This window comes from Heptranchias perlo, chromosome 4, assembly GCF_035084215.1.
Source record: "Heptranchias perlo isolate sHepPer1 chromosome 4, sHepPer1.hap1, whole genome shotgun sequence".
NCBI lineage: Eukaryota > Metazoa > Chordata > Chondrichthyes > Hexanchiformes > Hexanchidae > Heptranchias > Heptranchias perlo.
The window spans coordinates 886,438-909,897 of record NC_090328.1 but is presented as its reverse complement, the minus strand read 5'-3'; the positions used below and the strand labels follow the sequence as shown (position 1 = coordinate 909,897).

The window sequence follows — 23,460 nt, the reverse complement described above, 5'->3', positions numbered from 1 at the left end:
CACTGCAGAGTGGGTGTAGGTGAATTTGCAGGGCTCTTTTGTGCGGACAACTGAGAGACGTCAGCAATGTCCCTGGTGGCACCCTGGAAGGATGTGGAGGAGAAGTTGTTGAGGGCAGTGGTGACTTTGACAGCAACAGGTAAGAAGATGGTGCTCGGGCCAGCCGGGAGCAGCTCGGCATGAAGGAGGCTGCAGATGTCCACGACTACATGTTGAGTGACTCTGAGCCTCTGTGTGCACTGCTGCTCAGAGAGGTCCAGGAAGCTGAGCCTCGGTCTGTAGACCCTGTGGCGAGGGTCGTGCCCTCTGCGATGCATCTCTCTCTGCGGTTTCCCTCCCTCCTGCTGTGCAGGTGGATGTGGCACAGCACTGTGTTGTGGAGCTCCACGTGTCAGAGGTGGACGGCCTTGCCGGCGAGGCTGGTGATGATGTTCGTCCTCCGAGGAGGTCATGACTGCAGCTACGGCGGCCCCCATCCGGAAGATATACATTTGACGGGGTCCGCAAGGTAGGTAAATGTGTCTGGACAGCGGGGTAAATGTGCAAGTTGGTAAATTTTATTGTTAGGAGGAGGGTGGTGGAGGCCAAACTTTGTCCAAAGTGACAGAGTGGCCTCCTGGAATGAGTGAGGGTCTCCCCCCCCCACCCCCCACCTGTCAAATGGAACTTTGCAGCTGGCACAGGCTGATGGCTGCAACACGTCCATTTGAACTGGGAGTGTTTCCCCCAGTACGGGAAACAGTCTCAGTTAATTTCAAAATCCCACCCCTCCTAAAATTATCAGGTCAATCAGATCTGTAAACGACCTGAAGGACCTGTTTAAGTACTTTAAGTGGCACCCCGCTGGCTTTAATTGCCAGCGGGAGTCCCACATGCGGGGGCTGTGCACGCATGTCAGCGCGTCACTGGGGAACCTGGAAGTGAGCGGGTTGGAGCCGGGCTCCAGACCCGCCCCGGGAATCCCGGATTTTCGCAACCCCCCCGCCACGAACGCACCCGATCGCGGGTGCGAAAATCAAGCCCAAGGAGAGGGAAACCCAGAGACTATCTATCTCTGCAAATAAATCTTGCATCCTCTTCTCCTACCTTCAGAAAACTGAACCACAGAGGAACAGCTGTATCCATTTCTGTCTTCAGGATGGATTAAAGCAATAAATACTGTGGCTACAAGAGCAGGTCAGAGGCTGGGTATTCTGTGGCGAGTGACTCACCTCCTGACTCCCCAAAGCCTTTCCACCATCTACAAGGCACAAGTCAGGAGTGTGATGGAATACTCTCCACTTGCCTGGACGAGTGCAGCTCCAACAACACTCAAGAAGCTTGACACCATCCAGGACAAAGCAGCCCGCTTAATTGGCACACCATCCACCACCCTAAACATTCACTCCCTTCACCACCGACGCACAGTGACTGCAGTGTGTACCATCCACAGGATGCACTGCAGCAACTTGCCAAGGCTTCTTCGACAGCACCTCCCAAACCCGCGACCTCTACCACCTAGAAGGACAAGGGCAGCAGGCAAATGGGAACAACACCACCTGCACGTTCCCCTCCAAGTATCACACCATCCGACTTGGAAATATATCACCGTTCCTTCATCGTCGCTGGGTCAAAATCCTGGAACTCCCTTTCTAACAGCACTGTGGGAGAACCTTCACCACACGGACTGCAGCGGTTCAAGAAGGCGGCTCACCACCACCTTCTCAAGGGCAATTAGGGATGGGCAATAAATGCTGGCCTCACCAGCGACGCCCACATCCCATGAATGAATTTTAAAAATATACAACTTTAAGAACTCCCTTCCTGAAAGGCCAGCGTGTCACTGGAACTTTCTTGTCCATTTTATGAGGATGAGCTGAATAGAACACGCATTTCCAGAGAGAAAGTTAGGAAATCCACAAGCACTCATTTCTATCTCATTAACATTAATTTTGCCATTTAAATGAAGCTCTCGCATTTTATGCGAAAGCACTTTAGCTTGGCCTAAAGAGCCAGCTGGAGGTTCCCAATTCCTGCAGAACAGATCCCTGCCCAATTTCCTATCCCTGCCCCAAACCAGTACAGCCAGTTGTAATCTAGCAGAGGGACTCGATTCGCCAGTTAAGCAAGCCATAAATAAATAATTTTACATGTTAGGGTTAAAATTGCCAACAAAGTTAAAATGTTCAGACCAGCTCTGTGAAGTTTGAAGTTAACCTTTAGTTTTATGTGGACTTTTGGGGTATCAGTTGATGTGCAGGATCATGTTCACTGATTGTCCCAATATTGCCTTATGCCCCATGTCCTAGAACAACACAAGATTAAAAGAAATAGGAGCAGGAGTAGGCCACATGGCCCCTTAAGCCTGTTCCATCATTCAATAAGATCATGGCTGATCTTCTACATCAACTCCACTTTCCTGCACTATCTCCATATCTCTTGATTCCCTTAGTGTCCAAATATCCATCGATCTCAACCTTAAATATACTCAATGACTGAGCATTCACAGCCCTCTGGGGTAGAGAATTCCAAAGATTCACAGCCCTCTTAGCGACTATGCCCACTAGTTCTAGACTCTCCAGCCAGGAGAAACAGCCTCTAGGCATCTACCCTGTCAAGCCCTCTAAGAATTTTATACGTTTCAATGAGATCACCTCTCATTCTTCTAAACTCCAGAGCATATAGACCCATTCTACCCAATCTCTCCTCATTGAACAATCCTCTCATCCCAAGAATCAATCTAGTGAACCTTTGTTGCACCCCCTCTAAGGCAAGTAGATGTCAATCTTCTTGTACTTATCCCATGTCAAATTGGACCATGTGATCTGGCACTAACTTTAAACCTATGTCCAAAACTCAGTGCTGAGATTTCAAACTAAAATGCGACTTTTCAAAAAAAAGCACCCAGGCTTTGCTTCATATTGCGCAACAAGGTGTAATGAACAAAACTGAACTCAAGTGTTGTAGTACACGTGCAGAAAAGATCACTTTTAAGAATAGTCGGAAGCACTGCTTAAGTAGGATGACTAGAGGGACGAAACACGAATCACTCCTTCAGAAAACAAGCGGTTGGCAACTATGACTCATGGGGCTGCTTTACCAAAATTCAATGTTTATCCCACATCTGTGGTCAGAAAAAGTGATGCCTCAGTAAATGTCACGGCGAGAACAACATTGCAGTTGTGTCCAACAAACGCATTCTGAGTTGGTCGAAATTGGCCAAAAAACCCAGTATGGCCATCAGGTAGGAGGCCCATGATCAGGTGGGCTGGGTGGGGAGGGATGCTGGAGATCAGGGCTGGGGGAGGCCAAAGGCTTCCTGATGGGGTATGGGGGGAGCACTCCTGCTTAAGGACTGCTGAAAGAGCCACTTACCTTGGAGAGCCGGCACCTCCCGCCTCCCTTTTACTGCCGAGTTTCCTGATCCCTGGGAAACCCGTGCAGCAGGCAGTAAGTTTCAAATCGGGCTCCCACTATTGGAGCCATAAAAATGGCGGCGGGCACATGCGCGATGTATTTGGATCGTGTTACGCGGATTTCACATTTCAACTCCCCCCCCCCCCCCCCCCACCGCCCACCCTCTCCTGCCCATCATGGGAGGGGGAATTAATGTCAAGGCCAATGTTACTGTAAGATCCATCACAGTGTCACCTATAGGCATTAAAGATACTGCAGGTAGATGTGGTCACTTTTGTCATGGAATTTCTCATTGAGATTGGGCAACACAGGATCTTGCAATGCACTTTCAAATGGAATACACTGACCCACCTATCATTTTATTGTGTTATAAATAAATAATGCAAATGTTTCATATAAAATTCAAAGCATATAAGTTTCAAGGTAGAAGAATATAGAATTACCGAAACATTTTACTTTCTTCATCTAGGCACATCACCTACAAGAGCATATGCAAGGTCTCCAGGAGTTCGTACTGTTGAATCTATACCATCATCAGCCAATACCACTACCAAAATTATTGATACTAAAACTACAAGCACTGACACCAATACAATCACTTACGCAGCCACAGGCACCGACAGCAATTCAGCCTCTTCTGAAATTACAGTCACCAAAATCAATAAAACCGCTTCTGAAACTATGGGCAAAGGCGCTGATGCAACCGCTGCTGAAATCAGAGGCAATGACACCAGTACAACCTTTCCTAATAGCAGGGGCTCCAGCACCAATATGACTCATGGAACTGGGAACATCCATACCAATACAACACCTGAAACTACAAACACTGACACCAATACAACACCTGAAACTACAAACACTGACACCAATACAACACCTGAAACTACAAACATCGACACCAATACAACACCTGAAACTACAAACACTGACACCAATACAACACCTGAAACTACAAACACTGACACCAATACAACCGCTTCTGAAACTACAAACATCAACACCAATACAACACCTCCTGAAACTTCAAACATCGACACCAATACAACACCTCCTGAAACTATAAACACTGACACCAATACAACACCTGAAACTACAAACACTGACACCAATACAACCGCTTCTGAAACTACAAACATCAACACCAATACAACACCTCCTGAAACTACAAACACTGACACCAATACAACACCTCCTGAAACTATAAACACTGACACCAATACAACCGCTCCTGAAACTACAAACATCGACACCAATATGACACCTCCTGAAACTACAAACACTGACACCAATACAACACCTCCTGAAACTTCAAACATCGACACCAATACAACCGCTCCTGAAACTTCAAACATCGACACCAATACAACCGCTCCTGAAACTTCAAACATCGACACCAATACAACCGCTCCTGAAACTACAAACATCAACACCAATACAACCGCTCCTGAAACTTCAAACATCAACACCAATACAACCGCTCCTGAAACTACAAACATCAACACCAATACAACACCTCCTGAAACTTCAAACATCAACACCAATACAACCGCTCCTGAAACTACAAACATCAACACCAATACAACACCTCCTGAAACTACAAACATCAACACCAATACAACCACTCCTGAAACTACAAACATCAACACCAATACAACCGCTCCTGAAACTACAAACATCAACACCAATACAACCGCTCCTGAAACTACAAACATCAACACCAATACAACACCTCCTGAAACTACAAACATCAACAATACAACCGCTCCTGAAACTACAAGCACTGACACCAATACAACCGCTCCTGAAACTACAAACATCAACACCAATACAACACCTCCTGAAACTACAAACATCAACACCAATACAACCGCTCCTGAAACTACAAACATCAACACCAATACAACACCTCCTGAAACTACAAACATCGACACCAGTACAACACCTCCTGAAACTACAAACATCGACACCAATACAACCGCTCCTGAAACTACGAACACTGACACCAATACAACACCTCCTGAAACTACAAATATTGACACCAATACAACCGCTCCTGAAACTACAAACACTGACACCAATACAACCACTCCTGAAACTACAAACACTGACACCAATACAATCACTCCTGAAACTACAAACACTGACACCAATACAACCACTCCTGAAACTATGGGCACTGACACCAATACAACCACTCCTGTAACTATGGGCACTGACACCAATACAACCACTCCTGTAACTATGGGCATGGACACCAATACAACCGCACCTATTATTATGGGCCACGACGTCACCTCAATCGCACCAGAAACCATGGGCATTGATACCAATACAAGCACCTCTGCAATTAGCGGCACCGACATCAATACAACCATTCCTGAAACTACAGGCACCGGGACCAATACAACCACTCCTGAAACTACAGGCACTGGGACCAATACAACTGCTCCTGAAAGTACAGGCACCGACACTAATACAACCACTGCTAAAACTAGGAGCACCAACACCAATACAACTGCTACTGAAACTAGGAGCACCAACACCAATACAACCACTGCTGAAACTAGGAGCACCGACACCAATACAACCACTGCTGAAACTAGGAGCACCGACACCAATACAACCACTGCTGAAACTAGGAGCACCGACACCAATACAACCACTGTGGAAACTAGGAGCACCGACACCAATTCAACCACGTCCGAATCTGTGGGCGCCGACACCAATACAACTGCTCCTGAAACTACGGGCACCAACACCAATGCAACCACACTGGAAACTAAGGACACCAATACCAATACAACTGCTCCAGAAACGATGGGCAATGACACCAAAACAACCGCTTGTGAAACTATGTGTACTGACACCAGTAAAAGTGCTCATGAAAGTACAGGCACTGGCACCAATACAACCAATCCTATGGTTATGGGGAGTACCACTGATTCAATCACTCTTGAAACTAGAAGCGCTGACACAAATACAACCACTCCTGAAACTATGGGAAATGACACCGATATAACCACTGTTGAAGCTAGAGGTACCGCCACCAACGCAATAGTTCGTGAAACTAGGAGCATTCACAACAATGTAACAACTCCTGAGACTGTAAGCAATGACATCAATACAACCGCCCCTGAAACAAGCAGTATTGACACTGATACAACTGCTCCTGAAACTAGGGACGCCGACACAAATACAACCACTCCAGGAACTATGGGCAAAGACAACAAAACAACAACTCCGAGAACAATGGGAAATGACATCAATATAAACACTCCTGAGACTATGAGTAATGACGATATAAACACTCCTAAAACTATAGGCAATGACACTAATAAAACCACTTATATAATTATGGGCAATACCATCGATTCAACCACTCCTGAATCTACAGGTACTGACACCAATGTAAACACTCTGGAAACTAAGGACACCAACACCAGTAAAACCACTCCTGAATTTACAGGCAATGATAAAAATACTGCTCCTGAAACTAGGGGCAACGACACCAACACGACCACTCCTGAAACTATGGGTAATGACAACGATATAACCACTCATATAACTATGGGCAATACCACCGATTCAATCACTCACGAAACAGCTGTTGGAACTATGGGCAATGACACTGATACAACTGCTCCTGTAACAATGAGCAACGACACAAATATAACTGCTGTTGGAACTAGGGGCACTGACACCAACACGGTGGTTCATAAAACTAGGAACATGCACACCAATACAACCGCTCCTGAGACTATGGGCAATGACAACGATATAACCACTCATATAAATATGGGTAATACCACCGATTCAATCAATCCTGAAACTAGGGGCACCAACACCAATACAATGACTCCAGGTACTATGGGCACCAACACTGATACGACTCCAGTGAGCAATGGCACCAATACATCTGCTCCTGAAATTAGGGGCTCTCACACCAACAGAATGATTCGTGAAACTGGAAGCATCCACTCAAATACAACCACTCCTGAAATTATGGGCACCAACACCAATACAACCACTCCAGGAACTATGGGCACCAACACCAACATAACTGCTCCTGATATTAGGGGCAATGACACCGATAGAACCGATCCTGAAACTAGGGGCACCAACACCAACACAACCTCTCCTGAAACTATGGGCACCAACACAAAGAAAACCAGTCCAGGAACTATGGGCAGTGACACCAATACAGCTGTTGCTGGAATTATGGGCAATGACATCAATACCAACACTCCTGAAATAGGGGGGTCCAACACCAACAGAAGGATTCGCGAAGCTAGGAGCATCGACACAAATACAACCACTCCAGGAAGTATGGGCACCAACAATAATACAACTACTGCTGAAACTATGGGCACCAACACCAATACAACCTCTCCTGAAACTATGAGCAACAACACCGATATAACTGCGCCTGAAGCTAAAGCTGCCGACTCATATACAACCACTCCTGAGACGATGGACACCAACACCAATATAATTGGTCCTGAAACTATTGGCAATGACACCAATACAACTGTTGCTGGAACGATGGGCAATGACATCAATACAACCACTCCTGAAATTAGCGGTACCGACACCAACAGAATGATTCGTGAAACTAGGAACATCCACTCAAATACAACCACTCCAGGAACTATGGGCACCAACAACAATACAACCGCTCCTGAAATTAGGGGCTTCAACACCAACAGAATGATTCGTGAAGCTAGGAGCATCCTCCCAGATACAACCACTCCTGAGACGATGGGCAACAATGCCAATACAACAGCTCCGGAAACTATGAGCAACAACACCGATATAACTGCTCCTGAAGCTAAAGGTGCCGACTCATATGCAACCACTCCTGAGACGATGGACACCAACACCAATACAACAGCTCCGGAAACTATGGGCACCAACACCAATACAACCACTCCAGGAACTATGGGCACCAACAACAATACAACCGCTCCTGAAATTAGGGGCTTCAACACCAACAGAATGATTCGTGAAGCTAGGAGTATCCTCCCAGATACAACCACTCCTGAGACAATGGGCACCAACACCAATACAACTGCTTCTGAGACGAGAGTTGCCGACACAAGTACAACCACTCCAGGAACTATGGGCATCGACAACAATACAACTGCTGAAAATAGGGGCAATGACACCGATAGAACCGATCCTGAAAGTAAGGGCACCAACACCAACACAACCACTCCAGGAACTATGAGTAGCAACACCAACACAACCACTCCAGGAACGATGGGCACCAACACCAATACAATTGCTCCTGAAACTAGGGGCGCCGACACAAATACAACTACTCCAGGAACTATGAGCAATGACACCAATACAACCGCTCCTGAAATTAGGAACTCCGACACCAACAGAATGATTCGTGAATCTAGGAGCATCCTCCCAGATACAACCACTCCTGAGACGATGGGCACCAACACCAATACAACCGCTTCTGAGACGAGGGTTGCCGACACAAGTACAACCACTCCAGGAACTATGGGCATCGACAACAATACAACTGCTGAAAATAAGGGCTATGACACCGATAGAACCGATCCTGAAACTAGGGACGCCGACACCAACACAACCACTCCAGGAACTATGGGCAAGGACACCAATACAACCATTGCTGGAACTATGGGCCACATCACCAATAAAACGACACCGGGATCTATGGGCACCAACATCGATACAATTGCTCCTGAAACTAATTGCAGCAACACCAATAAAACTGTTCATGAAACAAGGGGCGCCAACACAAATAGAACCAGTACAGGATCTATGGGCACCAACATTAATACAACCCCTCCTGAAACTATGGGCAATGACACCAATAAAACTGTTGCAGGAACAATGGGCAATGCCTTCAATACTACCACTCCTGAAATTAGGGGCACCTTCACCAACAGAATGATTCGTGAAGCTAGGAGCATCGACACAAATACAATGATTCCTGAGACGGTGGGCACCAACACCAATACATCTGCTTCTGAGACGAGGGGTGCCGACAAAAATACAACCACTCCAGGAACTATGGGTACCGACAATAATACAACCGCTCCTGAAACTATGAGCACCAACACCAATATAACTGCTCCTGAAGCTAAGGGCACCAACACCAATACAACCACTCCTGAGACAATGAGCACCAATACCGATACAATTGCTCCTGAAACTATGGGCAATGACACCAATACAACTGTTGCTGGAACTATGGGCAATGACTTCAATACAACCACTCCTGAAATTAGGGGCACCGACACCAACAGAATGATTCGTGTAACTAGGACCATCCACTCAAATACAACCAATCCTGAGACAATGGGCACCAACACCAATACAACTGCTTCTGAGACGAGAGTTGCCGACACAAGTACAACCACTCCAGGAACTATGGGCATCGACAACAATACAACTGCTGAAAATAGGGGCTATGACACCGATAGAACCGATCCTGAAAGTAAGGGCACCAACACCAACACAACCACTCCAGGAACTATGAGTAGCAACACCAACACAACCACTCCAGGAACTATGAGTAGCAACACCAAAACAACCACTCCAGGAACTATGGGCACCAACACCGATACAATTGCTTCTGAAACTATGGGCAATGACACCAATACAACCGTTGCTGGAACTATGGGCAATGACTTCAATACAGCCACTCCTGAAATTAGGGGTACCGACACCAACAGAATGATTTGTGAAACTAGGAGCATCCACTCAAATACAACCACTCTTGAGACGATGGGCACCAACACCGATACAACAGCTCCGGAAACTATGGGCACCAACACCAATACAACCGCTCCTGAAATTAGGGGCTCCGACACCAACAGAATGATTCGTGAATCTAGGAGCATCCTCACAAATACAACCACTCCAGGAACTGTGGGCACCGATAACAATGCAACTGCTCCTGAAATTAGGGGCTATGACACTGATAGACCCGATCCTGAAACTAGGGACGCCGACACCAACACAACCACTCCTGAAACTATGGGCAAGGACACCAATACAACCGTTGCTGGAACTATGGGCACCATCACCGATACAACGACTCCGGGATCTATGGGCACCAACATTAATACAACCACTCCTGAAACTATGGGCAATGACACCAATAAAACTGTTGCAGGAACAATGGGCAATGACTTCAATACAACCACTCCTGAAATTAGGGGCACCGACACCAACAGAATAAATTGTGAAGCAAGGAGAATCCACTCAAATACAAACATTCCTGAGACGGTGGGCACCAACACCAATACACCTGCTTCTGAGACGAGGGGTGCCGACAAAAATGCAACCACTCCAGGAACTATGGGTACCGACAATAATACAACCGCTCCTGAAACTATGAGCACCAACACCAATATAACTGCTCCTGAAGCTAAAGGCGCCCACACAAATACAACCACACTTGAGACAATGAGCACCAATACCGATACAATTGCTCCTGAAACTATGGGCAATGACACCAATACAACTGTTGCTGGAACTATGGGCAATGACTTCAATACAACCACTCCTGAAATTAGGGGCACTGACACCAACAGAATGATTCGCGAAACTAGGAGCATCCACTCAAATACAACCACTCTTGAGACGATGGGCACCAACACCAATACAACAGCTCCGGAAACTATGGGCACCAACACCAATACAACCACTCCAGGAACTATGGGCACCAACACCAATACAACCGCTCCTGAAATTAGGGGTTCCGACACCAACAGAATGATTCGTGAATCTAGGAGCATCCTCCCAGATACAACCACTCCTGAGACGATGGGCACCAACACTAATACAACCGCTTCTGAGTCGAGGGTTGCCGACACAAGTACAACCACTCCAGGAACTATGGGCATCGACAACAATACAACTGTTGAAAATAGGGGCTATGACACCGATAGAACCGATCCTGAAAGTAAGGGCACCAACACCAACACAACCACTCCAGGAACTATGAGTAGCAACACCAATACAACCACTCCAGGAACTATGGGCACCAACACCAATACAACTGCTTCTGAGACGAGGGGTGCCGACAAAAATACAACCACTCCAGGAACTATGGGTACCGACAATAATACAACCGCTCCTGAAACTATGAGCACCAACACCAATACAACCGCTCCTGAGACAATGAGCACCAATACAGATACAATTGCTCCTGAAACTATGGGCAATGACTTCAATACAACCACTCCTGAAATTAGGGGCACCGACACCAACAGAATGATTCGTGAAGCTAGGAGCATCCACTCAAATACAAACATTCCTGAGACGGTGGGCACCAACACCGATACATCTGCTTCTGAGACGAGGGGTGCCGACAAAAATACAACCACTCCAGGAACTATGGGTACCGACAATAATACAACCGCTCCTGAAGCTAAAGGCGCCCACACAAATACAACCACTCTTGAGACAATGAGCACCAATACCGATACAATTGCTCCTGAAACTATGGGCAATGACACCAATACAACTGTTGCTGGAACTATGGGCAATGACATCAATACAACCACTCCTGAAATTAGGGGCACCGACACCAACAGAATGATTCGTCAAGCTAGGAGCATCGACACAAATACAACCACTCCAGGAACTCTGGACACCGACAATAATACAACTGTTCCTGAAACTATGGGCACCAACACCAATACAACCGCTCCTGAGACAATGAGCACCAATACAGATACAATTGCTCCTGAAACTATGGGCAATGACACCAATACAACTGTTGCTGGAACTATGGGCAATGACATCAATACAACCACTCCTGAAATTAGGGGCACCGACACCAACAGAATGATTCGTGTAACTAGGACCATCCACTCAAATACAACCACTCTTGAGACGATGGGCACCAACACCAATACAACTGCTTCTGAGACGAGAGTTGCCGACACAAGTACAACCACTCCAGGAACTATGGGCATCGACAACAATACAACTGCTGAAAATAGGGGCTATGACACCGATAGAACCGATCCTGAAAGTAAGGGCACCAACACCAACACAACCACTCCAGGAACTATGAGTAGCAACACCAACACAACCACTCCAGGAACTATGAGTAGCAACACCAAAACAACCACTCCAGGAACTATGGGCACCAACACCAATACAATTGCTCCTGAAATTAGGGGCTCCGACACCAACAGAATGATTCGTGAATCTAGGAGCATCCTAACAAATACCACTCCTGATACGATGGGCACTGACACCAATCCAACTGCTTCTGAAATGAGTGGTGCCAACACAAATACAACCACTCCAGGAACTATGGGCACCGATAACAATGCAACTGCTCCTGAAATTAGGGGCTTTGACACCGATAGACCCGATCCTGAAACTAGAGGCGCTGACACCAACACAACCACTCCTGAAACTAAGGGCAAGGACACCAATACAACCGTTGCTGGAACTATGGGCACCATCACCGATACAATGACTCCGGGATCTATGGGCACCAACATCGATACAATTGCTCCTGAAACTATGGGCAATGACACCAATAAAACTGTTCATGAAACAAGGGGCGCCAACACAAATAGAACCAGTACAGGATCTATGGGCACCAACATTAATACAACCCCTCCTGAAACTATGGGCAATGACACCAATAAAACTGTTGCAGGAACAATGGGCAATGACTTCAATACTACCACTCCAGAAATTAGGGGCACCGACACCAACAGAATGATTCGTGAAGCTAGGAGCATCCACTCAAATACAAACATTCCTGAGACGGTGGGCACCAACACCGATACATCTGCTTCTGAGACGAGGGGTGCCGACAAAAATACAACCACTCCAGGAACTATGGGTACCGACAATAATACAACCGCTCCTGAAGCTAAAGGCGCCCACACAAATACAACCACTCTTGAGACAATGAGCACCAATACCGATACAATTGCTCCTGAAACTATGGGCAATGACACCAATACAACTGTTGCTGGAACTATGGGCAATGACTTCAATACAACCACTCCTGAAATTAGGGGCACCGACACCAACAGAATGATTCGTCAAGCTAGGAGCATCGACACAGATACAACCACTCCAGGAACTCTGGGCACCGACAATAATACAACTGTTCCTGAAACTATGGGCACCAACACCAATACAACCACTCCTGAGACAATGAGCACCAATACCGATACAATTGCTCCTGAAACTATGGGCAATGACACCAATACAACTGTTGCTGGAACTGTGGGCAATGACGTTAATACAACCACTCCTGAAATTAGGGGCACCGACACCAACAGAATGATTCGTGAAACTAGGAGCATCCACTCAAATACAACCACTCTTGAGATGATGGGCACCAACACCGATACAACAGCTCCGGAAACTATGGGCACCAACACCAATACAACCACTCCAGGAACTATGGGCACCAACACCAATACAACCACTCCAGGAACTATGGGCAATGACGCCAATACAACCGCACCTGAAATTAGGAACTCCGACACCAACAGAATGATTCGTGAAGATAGGAGCATCCTCCCTGATACAACCACTCCTGAGACGATGGGCACCAACACCAATACAACCGCTTCTGAGACGAGGGTTGCCGACACAAGTACAATCACTCCAGGAACTATGGGCACCAACAACAATACAACTGCTGAAATTAGGGTCTATGACACCAATAGAACCGATCCTGAAACTTGGGATGCCGACACCAACACAACCACTCCTGAAACTATGGGCAAGGACACCAATAAAACTGTTGCAGGAACAATGGCCAATGACTTCAATACTACCACTCCTGAAATTAGGGGAACCGACACCAACAGAATGATTCGTGAAGCTAGGAGCATTCACTCAAATACAATGATTCCTGAGACGGTGGGCACCAACACCAATACATCTGCTTCTGAGACGAGGGGTGCCGACAAAAATACAACCACTCCAGGAACTATGGGTACCGACAATAATACAACCGCTCCTGAAACTATGAGCACCAACACCAATATAACTGCTCCTGAAGCTAAAGGCGCCCACACAAATACAACCACTCTTGAGACAATGAGCACCAATACCGATACAATTGCTCCTGAAACTATGGGCAATGACTTCAATACAACCACTCCTGAAATTAGGGGCACCGACACCAACAGAATGATTCGTCAAGCTAGGAGCATCGACACAAATACAACCACTCCAGGAACTCTGGACACCGACAATAATACAACTGTTCCTGAAAATCTGGGCACCAACACCAATACAACCACTCCTGAGACAATGAGCACCAATACCGATACAATTGCTCCTGAAACTATGGGCAATGACACCAATACAACTGTTGCTGGAACTATGGGCAATGACATCAATACAACCACTCCTGAAATTAGGGGCACCGACACCATCAGAATGATTCGTGAAACTAGGAACATCCACTCAAATACAACCACTCTTGAGACGAAGGGCACCAACACCAATACAACTGCTTCTGAGACGAGAGTTGCCGACACAAGTACAACCACTCCAGGAACTATGGGCATCGACAACAATACAACTGCTGAAAATAGGGGCTATGACACCGATAGAACCGATCCTGAAAGTAAGGGCACCAACACCAACACAACCACTCCAGGAACTATGAGTAGCAACACCAATACAACCACTCCAGGAACTATGGGCACCAACACCAATACAATTGCTCCTGAAACTAGGGGCTCCGACACAAATACAACTACTCCAGGAACTATGCGCAATGACACCAATACAACCGCTCCTGAAATTCGGGGCACCGACACCAACAGAATGATTCGTGAAGCTAGGAGCATCCACTCAAATACAAACATTCCTGAGACGGTGGGCACCAACACCAATACATCTGCTTCTGAGACGAGGGGTGCCGACAAAAATACAACCACTCCAGGAACTATGGGTACCGACAATAATACAACCGCTCCTGAAACTATGAGCACCAACACCAATATAACTGCTCCTGAAGCTAAAGGCGCCCACACAAATACAACCACTCTTGAGACAATGAGCACCAATACCGATACAATTGCTCCTGAAACTATGGGCAATGACACCAATACAACTGTTGCTGGAACTATGGGCAATGACATCAATACAACCACTCCTGAAATTAGGGGCACCGACACCAACAGAATGATTCGTCAAGCTAGGAGCATCGACACAAATACAACCACTCCAGGAACTCTGGGCACCGACAATAATACAACTGTTCCTGAAACTATGGGCACCAACACCAATACAACCACTCCTGAGACAATGAGCACCAATACCGATACAATTGCTCCTGAAACTATGGGCAATGACACCAATACAACTGTTGCTGGAACTATGGGCAATGACTTCAATACAACCACTCCTGAAATTAGGGGCACCGACACCAACAGAATGATTCGTGAAACTAGGACCATCCACTCAAACACAATCATTACTGAGACGGTGGGCACCAACACCAATACAACTGCTTCTGAGACGAGGGGTGCCGACAAAAGTACAACCACTCCAGGAACTATGGGTACCGACAATAATACAACCGCTCCTGAAACTATGAGCACCAACACCAATATAACTGCTCCTGAAGCTAAAGGCGCCCACACAAATACAACCACTCTTGAGACAATGAGCACCAATACCGATACAATTGCTCCTGAAACTATGGGCAATGACACCAATACAACTGTTGCTGGAACTATGGGCAATGACATCAATACAACCACTCCTGAAATTAGGGGTACCGACACCAACAGAATGATTCGTGAAACTAGGAACATCCACTCAAATACAAACACTCTTGAGACGATGGGCACCAACACCAATACAACTGCTTCTGAGACGAGAGTTGCCGACACAAGTACAACCACTCCAGGAACTATGGGCATCGACAACAATACAACTGCTGAAAATAAGGGCTATGACACCGATAGAACCGATCCTGAAAGTAAGGGCACCAACACCAACACAACCACTCCAGGAACTATGAGTAGCAACACCAATACAACCACTCCAGGAACTATGAGTAGCAACACCAATACAACCACTCCAGGAACTATGAGTAGCAACACCAAAACAACCACTCCAGGAACTATGGGCACCAACACCGATACAATTGCTCCTGAAACTATGGGCAATGACACCAATACAACCGTTGTTGGAACTATGGGCAATGACTTCAATACAACCACTCCTGAAATTAGGTGCACCGACACCAACAGAATGATTCGTGAAACTAGGAGCATCGACACAAATACAACCACTCTTGAGACGATGGGCACCAACACCAATACAACAGCTCCGGAAACTATGGGCACCAACACCAATACAACCGCTCCTGAAATTAGGGGCTCCGACACCAACAGAATGATTCGTGAATCTAGGAGCATCCTAACAAATACCACTCCTGATACGATGGGCACTGACACCAATCCAACTGCTTCTGAAATGAGTGGTGCCAACACAAATACAACCACTCCAGGAACTGTGGGCACCGATAATAACGCAACTGCTCCTGAAATTAGGGGCTATGACACTGATAGAACCGATCCTGAAACTAGGGACGCCGACACCAACACAACCACTCCTGAAACTATGGGCAAGGACACCAATACAACCGTTGCTGGAACTATGGGCACCATCACCGATACAATGACTCCGGGATCTATGGGCACCAACATTAATACAACCACTCCTGAAACTATGGGCAATGACACCAATAAAACTGTTGCTGGAACAATGGGCAATGACTTCAATACAACCACTCCTGAAATTAGGGACACCGACACCAACAGAATAAATTGTGAAGTTAGGAGCATCCACTCAAATACAAACATTCCTGATACGGTGGGCACCAACACCAATACATCTGCTTCTGAGACGAGGGGTGCCGACAAAAATACAACCACTCCAGGAACTATGGGTACCGACAATAATACAACCGCTCCTGAAACTATGAGCACCAACACCAATATAACTGCTCCTGAAGCTGAAGGCGCCCACACAAATACAACCACTCTTGAGACAATGAGCTCCAATACCGATACAATTGCTCCTGAAACTATGGGCAATGACACCAATACAACTGTTGCTGGAACTATGGGCAATGACGTCAATACAACCACTCCTGAAATTAGGGGCACCGACACCAACAGAATGATTCGTGAAACTAGGAGCATCCACTCAAATACAACCACTCTTGAGACGATGGGCACCAACACCGATACAACAGCTCCGGAAACTATGGGCACCAACACCAATACAACCACTCCAGGAACTATGGGCAATGACACCAATACTACCGCTCCTGAAATGAGGAACTCCGACACCAACAGAATGATTCGTGAAGCTAGGAGCATCCTCCTAGATACAACCACTCCTGAGACGATGGGCACCAACACTAATACAACCGCTTCTGAGTCGAGGGTTGCCGACACAAGTACAACCACTCCAGGAACTATGAGCACCAACAACAATACAACTGTTGAAAATAGGGGCTATGACACCGATAGAACCGATTCTGAAAGTAAGGGCACCAACACCAACACAACCACTCCAGGAACTATGAGTAGCAACACCAATACAACCACTCCTCAAACTATGGACAGTGACACCAATACAACTGCTACTGAAATTAGAGGCTCCGACACCATTAAAATGAATCGTGAAACTAGGAACATCCACACAAATACAGCGACTCCTGAGACTATGGGCACCAACATCAATACAACTGCTCCGGAAACTAGGGGCGTCGACACAAATAGAACCAGTACAAGATCTATGGGCACCAACACCAATACAACCACTCCTGAAACTATGGGCAGCAACAACAACACAATGCCTCCTGAAACTAGGGGCGCCGACACCGAGAAAACCACTCCAGGAACTTTGGGCAAAGATATCAATAAAATTGTTGCTGGAACTATGGGCAATGACATCAATGCAACCACTCCTGAAATTAGGGGAACCAACACCAACAGAATGATTCGTGAAGCTAGGAGCATTGACACAAATACAACCACTCCAGGAACTCTGGGCACCGACAATAATACAACTGTTCCTGAAACTATGGGCACCAACACCAATACAACCGCGCCTGAAACTATGAGCACCAACAGCGATATAACTGCTCCTGATGCTGGAGCCGCCGACTCAAATACAAGCACTCCTGAGACGATGGGCACCAACACACATTCCAGCACTCCAGGAACCATGGGCACCGACAACAATGCAACTGCTGAAATTAGGGGCTATGACACCGATAGAACCGATCCTGAAACTAGGGGCACCAACACTGATACAACCACTCCTGAAATTAGGGGCACCAACACCTACAGAGTGATTCGTGAAGCTAGGAGCATCCACACAAATACAATCACTCATGAGACTATGGGCACCAACGCCAATACAATTGCTGCTGAAACTAAGGGCACCAACAAGAACACAACTGCTCCTGAAATTAGGGGCGCCGATACAAATACAACCGCTCCAGGTACTATGGGTACCAACACCAGTACAACCACTCCTGAGACTATGGGCAGCAACACCGAGAAAACCACTCCAGGAACTGTGGGCAATGACATCAATACAACTGTTGCTGGAACTATGGGCAATGACATCAATGCAACCACTCTTGAAATTAGGGGGTCCAACACCAACAGAATGATTCGTGAAGCTAGGAGCATCCTCACAAATACAACCACTCCAGGAACTATGGGCACCGACAATAATACAACCAATCCTGAGACGATGGGCTCCGACACCAATTCAACTGCTCCTGAAACTAGGGACGCCAACACCATTACGACCACACCTAAGGCTATGGGCACCAACACCAATATAATTGCTCCTGAAACTAGGGGTGCCGACACAAATAGAACCAGTTCTGGATGTATGGGCACCAACATCAGTACAACCACTCCTGAAATTAGGGGCTTCGACCCCACCAGAGTGATTCGTGAAACTAGGAGCAACCACTTAAATACAAGCATTCCTGAGACAATGGGCAACAACACAAATACAACAGCTCCGGAAACTAGGGGCAGCAACACAAATACAACAACTAGAGGAACTACGGGCACCAACGCCAATACAACCAGTTCAGGAACTATGGGCAATAACAACAATACAATCACTCCTGAAATTAGGGGTTATCACACCGATAGAAACAATCCTGAAACTCGGGGCACCAACACCAACACAACCACTCCTGAAACTATGGGCAATGATACCAATACAACCATTGCTGGAACTATGGGCACCAACACCAATATAACGACTCTGGGAACTATGGGCACCAATACCGATGCAACCACTCCAAGAACTATGGGCAATGACACCAATACAACCACTGCTGAAATTAGTGGCTCCGACACCAACAGAATGATTCGTGAAACTAGGAGTACCCACTCAAATACAACCACTTCTGAGACGATGGGCACTGACACCAATGCAATTGCTACTGAAACTGAAGGTACTGAAACAAATACAACCACTCCAGGAACTATGGGCACCTACAACAATACAACTGCTGCTGAAATTAGGGGCTATGACACCGATAGATCCGATCCTGAAACTAGGGGCAGCAACACCAACACAACCACTCCTGAAACTATGGGCAATGACTCCAATACAACTGATGCTGTAATTAGAGGCTCCGACACCAATAAAATGAATCGTGAAACTAGGAGCATCCACACAAATACAACCACTCCTGAGACTACGGGCACCGACACCAATATAACTGCTTCTGAAACTAGGGGCACCAATACCATTACAATCACACCTGAGACTACGGGCACCAATACCATTACAATCACACCTGAGACTACGGGCACCAACACCAATAAAACTAGGGGCGCCGACATAAATAGAACCAGTACTGGATCTATGGGCACCAACATCAATACAACCGCTCCTGAAATTCGGGGCTCTGACCCCAACAGAATGATTCGTGAAACTAGGAGCATCCACTCAAATACAACCACTCCTGAGATGATGGGCACCAACACCAATACAACTGCTCCGGAAACTAGGGACACCGACACAAATACAACCACTCCAGGAACTATGGGCACCGACAATAATACAACTGCTCCTGAAATTAGGGGCTCCGACACCAACAGAATGATTCGTGAATCTAGGAGCATCCACTCAAATACAATCACTCCTGAGATGATGGACACCAACACCCATACAACCACTTCTGAGACGATGGGCGCCGACACAAGTACAACCACTCCAGGAACTATGGGCATCGACAACAATACAACCGCTCCTGAAATTAGGGGTTATGACACCTATAGAACGGAACCTGAAACTAGGGGCACCAACACCAACACAACCACTCCTGAAACTATGGGCAGTGACACCAATATAACCGTTGCTGGAACTATGGGCACCATCACTGATACAATTGCTCATGAAACTACTTGCAGCAACACCAATACAACTGCTCCTGAAACTAGGGATGCCGACACAAATACAACCACTCCAGGAACTATGGGCAATGACACCAATACAACTGCTCCTGAAATTATAGGCTCCGACACCAGCAGAATGAATTGTGAATCTAGGAACATCCACACAAATATAGCCGCTCCTGAAACTATGGGCACCGACACCAATACAACTGCTCCTGAGACTATAGGCACCAACACCAATACAACTGTTCCTGAGACTATAGGCACCAACACCAATACAACTGCTCCTGAGACTATGGGCACCAACACCAATACAACTGTTCCTGAGACTATAGGCACCAACACCAATACAACCACTCCTGAAATTAGGGGTGCCAACACCAATGGAATGATTCACGAAACTAGGGGCATCGATTCAAATACAACCGCTCCTGAGACGATGGGCACCAACACCGGTACAATTGCTCCTGAAACTATGGGCAATGACACCAATACAACTGTTGCTGGAACTATCGGCAATGACATCAATACAACTGCTCCTGAAATTAGGGGCACTGACACCAACAGAATGATTTGTGAAACTAGGAGCATCAACTCAAATACAAACACTCCTGAGACAGTGGGCACCAACAACAATACAACTGCTCCAGGAACTATGGGCACCGACAATAATACAACCAATCCTGAAATTACGGGCTTCGACACCAACAGAATGATTCGTGAAGCTAGGAGCATCCTCACAAATACAACCACTCCTGAGACTAGGGGCGTTGACACAAGTACAACAGCTCCAGGAACTATGGGCACCAACACTGACACAACCGCTCCTGGGACTATGGGCACCAACACCAATACAATTGCTCCTGAGAGTATGAGCACTAACACCAATACAATTGCTCCTGAGAGTACGGGCACCAACACCGATACAACTGCTCCTGAGACTATGGGCAGCAACACCAATACAACCACTCCTGAAATTAGGGGCACCAACACCAACGGAATGATTCATGAAACTAGGGGCATCAATTCAAACATAACCGCTCCTGAGACTATGGGCACCAAGACCAATATAACCGCTCCTGAAATTATAGGCTCCTACACCAATAGAATGATTCGTGAAACTAGGAGCTTCCACCCAAATACTCCTGCGACAATGGGCACCAACACCAATACAGCAACTCCTGGAACTATGGGCACCAACACCAATACAATTGCTCCTGAGACTATGGGCAATGACATTGATTCAACCATTCCTGAAACTAGCTACTGTTACACTGATACAACTGCTCCTGAAACTGGAGGCAATGACACCAATACAACTGGTCCTGAAACTATAAGCAATGACACCAATACAACCGGTCCTGAAATGAGAGGCACTGACATCAATATGACAGCTCCTGAATCTAGGGGCACTGACATCGAGACAACCACTTCTGAAAGTACAGGCTCCTATACCAATACGACTGTTCCTGAAACTACAGACATTAAATTTAGCACAATTGCGCTGGGAACTACAGACAATTCCATCAATGAAACCCTTTTGATTACTGCAGTTCCTTCCAGTAATTCATCCATTTCAGGATCTACACTATTGATGGCAACTGCAAATTATCACAAAGAAAGAACCTTTCCAAGTATGAAAATATCTTCTGAGAGTTCAAATGCAATGAATGAATCTCCAGGAGATGTAAGTTTTGTGCTGGTTGCACTTTGTAAATATCAAGTCTCTGTATGTTATTTACTTTGTATTCATACTCTATGGAAATACTCTATTATCCTACATAGGCTTTATTTTTAATAACAGAAGGCAATGAAAGAGTAATAGAATTGTGGAATAACTTACCAAGGAAGCAAAAAGTATAAATGAGCTAAGGAGGAATTAAATATGTTTCTGGAGACAAGGAATTCGGGGAAGTGGTGAGATGGGGTTGATTTTTGAAAACAGGACAGTGGGGCCAGTCGCTTATTTCTCTCCACGATGGGCACCAGTTAGTGGATCGCACCCATAGTGTGCTCCACCTGACCTGAACCTGCCTGGATTTTGAGGTACAGATCTTTATCCTTGGCCCAGCATAACCCTGGCTGAGGTCTGCAGCCGAGGTAATGGCCATCAGCTTTCAGGCCTTCTGGCTGGTGTTCAGAACGAAGCCAGAAGGCATGCAATTCCAATGCCTGGACTGCTCTCCCTGAAAGAAAAAGAGGCAGCTGTTTTTTTGGTCCTCTGGTCTTTGATGCGGAGAATAGCTGAGCATATGGACAAAGGTCCACCTGTCTAGAAGTCCCTCCAAAATTGGCATCCTTCCAGGGATAGTAAAGTACCTAAGAACATAAGAAATAGGAGCAGGAGTAGGCCAATCGGCCCCTCGAGCCTGCTCCGCCATTCAATAAGATCATGGCTGATCTGATCCTAACCTCAAATCTAAATTCATGTCCAATTTCCTGCCCGCTCCCCGTAACCCTTAATTCCCTTTACTTCTAGGAAACTGTCTATTTCTGTTTTAAATTTATTTAATGATGGAGCTTCCACAGCTTCCTGGGGCAGCAAATTCCACAGACCTACTACCCTCTGAGTGAAGAAGTTTCTCCTCATCTCAGTTTTGAAAGAGCAGCCCCTTAT

General features: G+C 46.4%; 1 protein-coding gene across 1 annotated transcript in view; it reads left to right on the top strand.

The window, feature by feature from the left end:
• Nucleotides 1–23,460, top strand: part of LOC137320381 (uncharacterized) — a 123,689-nt gene that overhangs the window by 32,366 nt on the left and 67,863 nt on the right. The window contains exon 5 of the mRNA XM_067982081.1: nucleotides 3,866–22,530. Within this exon, the coding sequence (XP_067838182.1) occupies nucleotides 3,866–22,530 (18,665 nt within the window). The remainder of the gene's footprint in view (nucleotides 1–3,865; nucleotides 22,531–23,460) is intronic.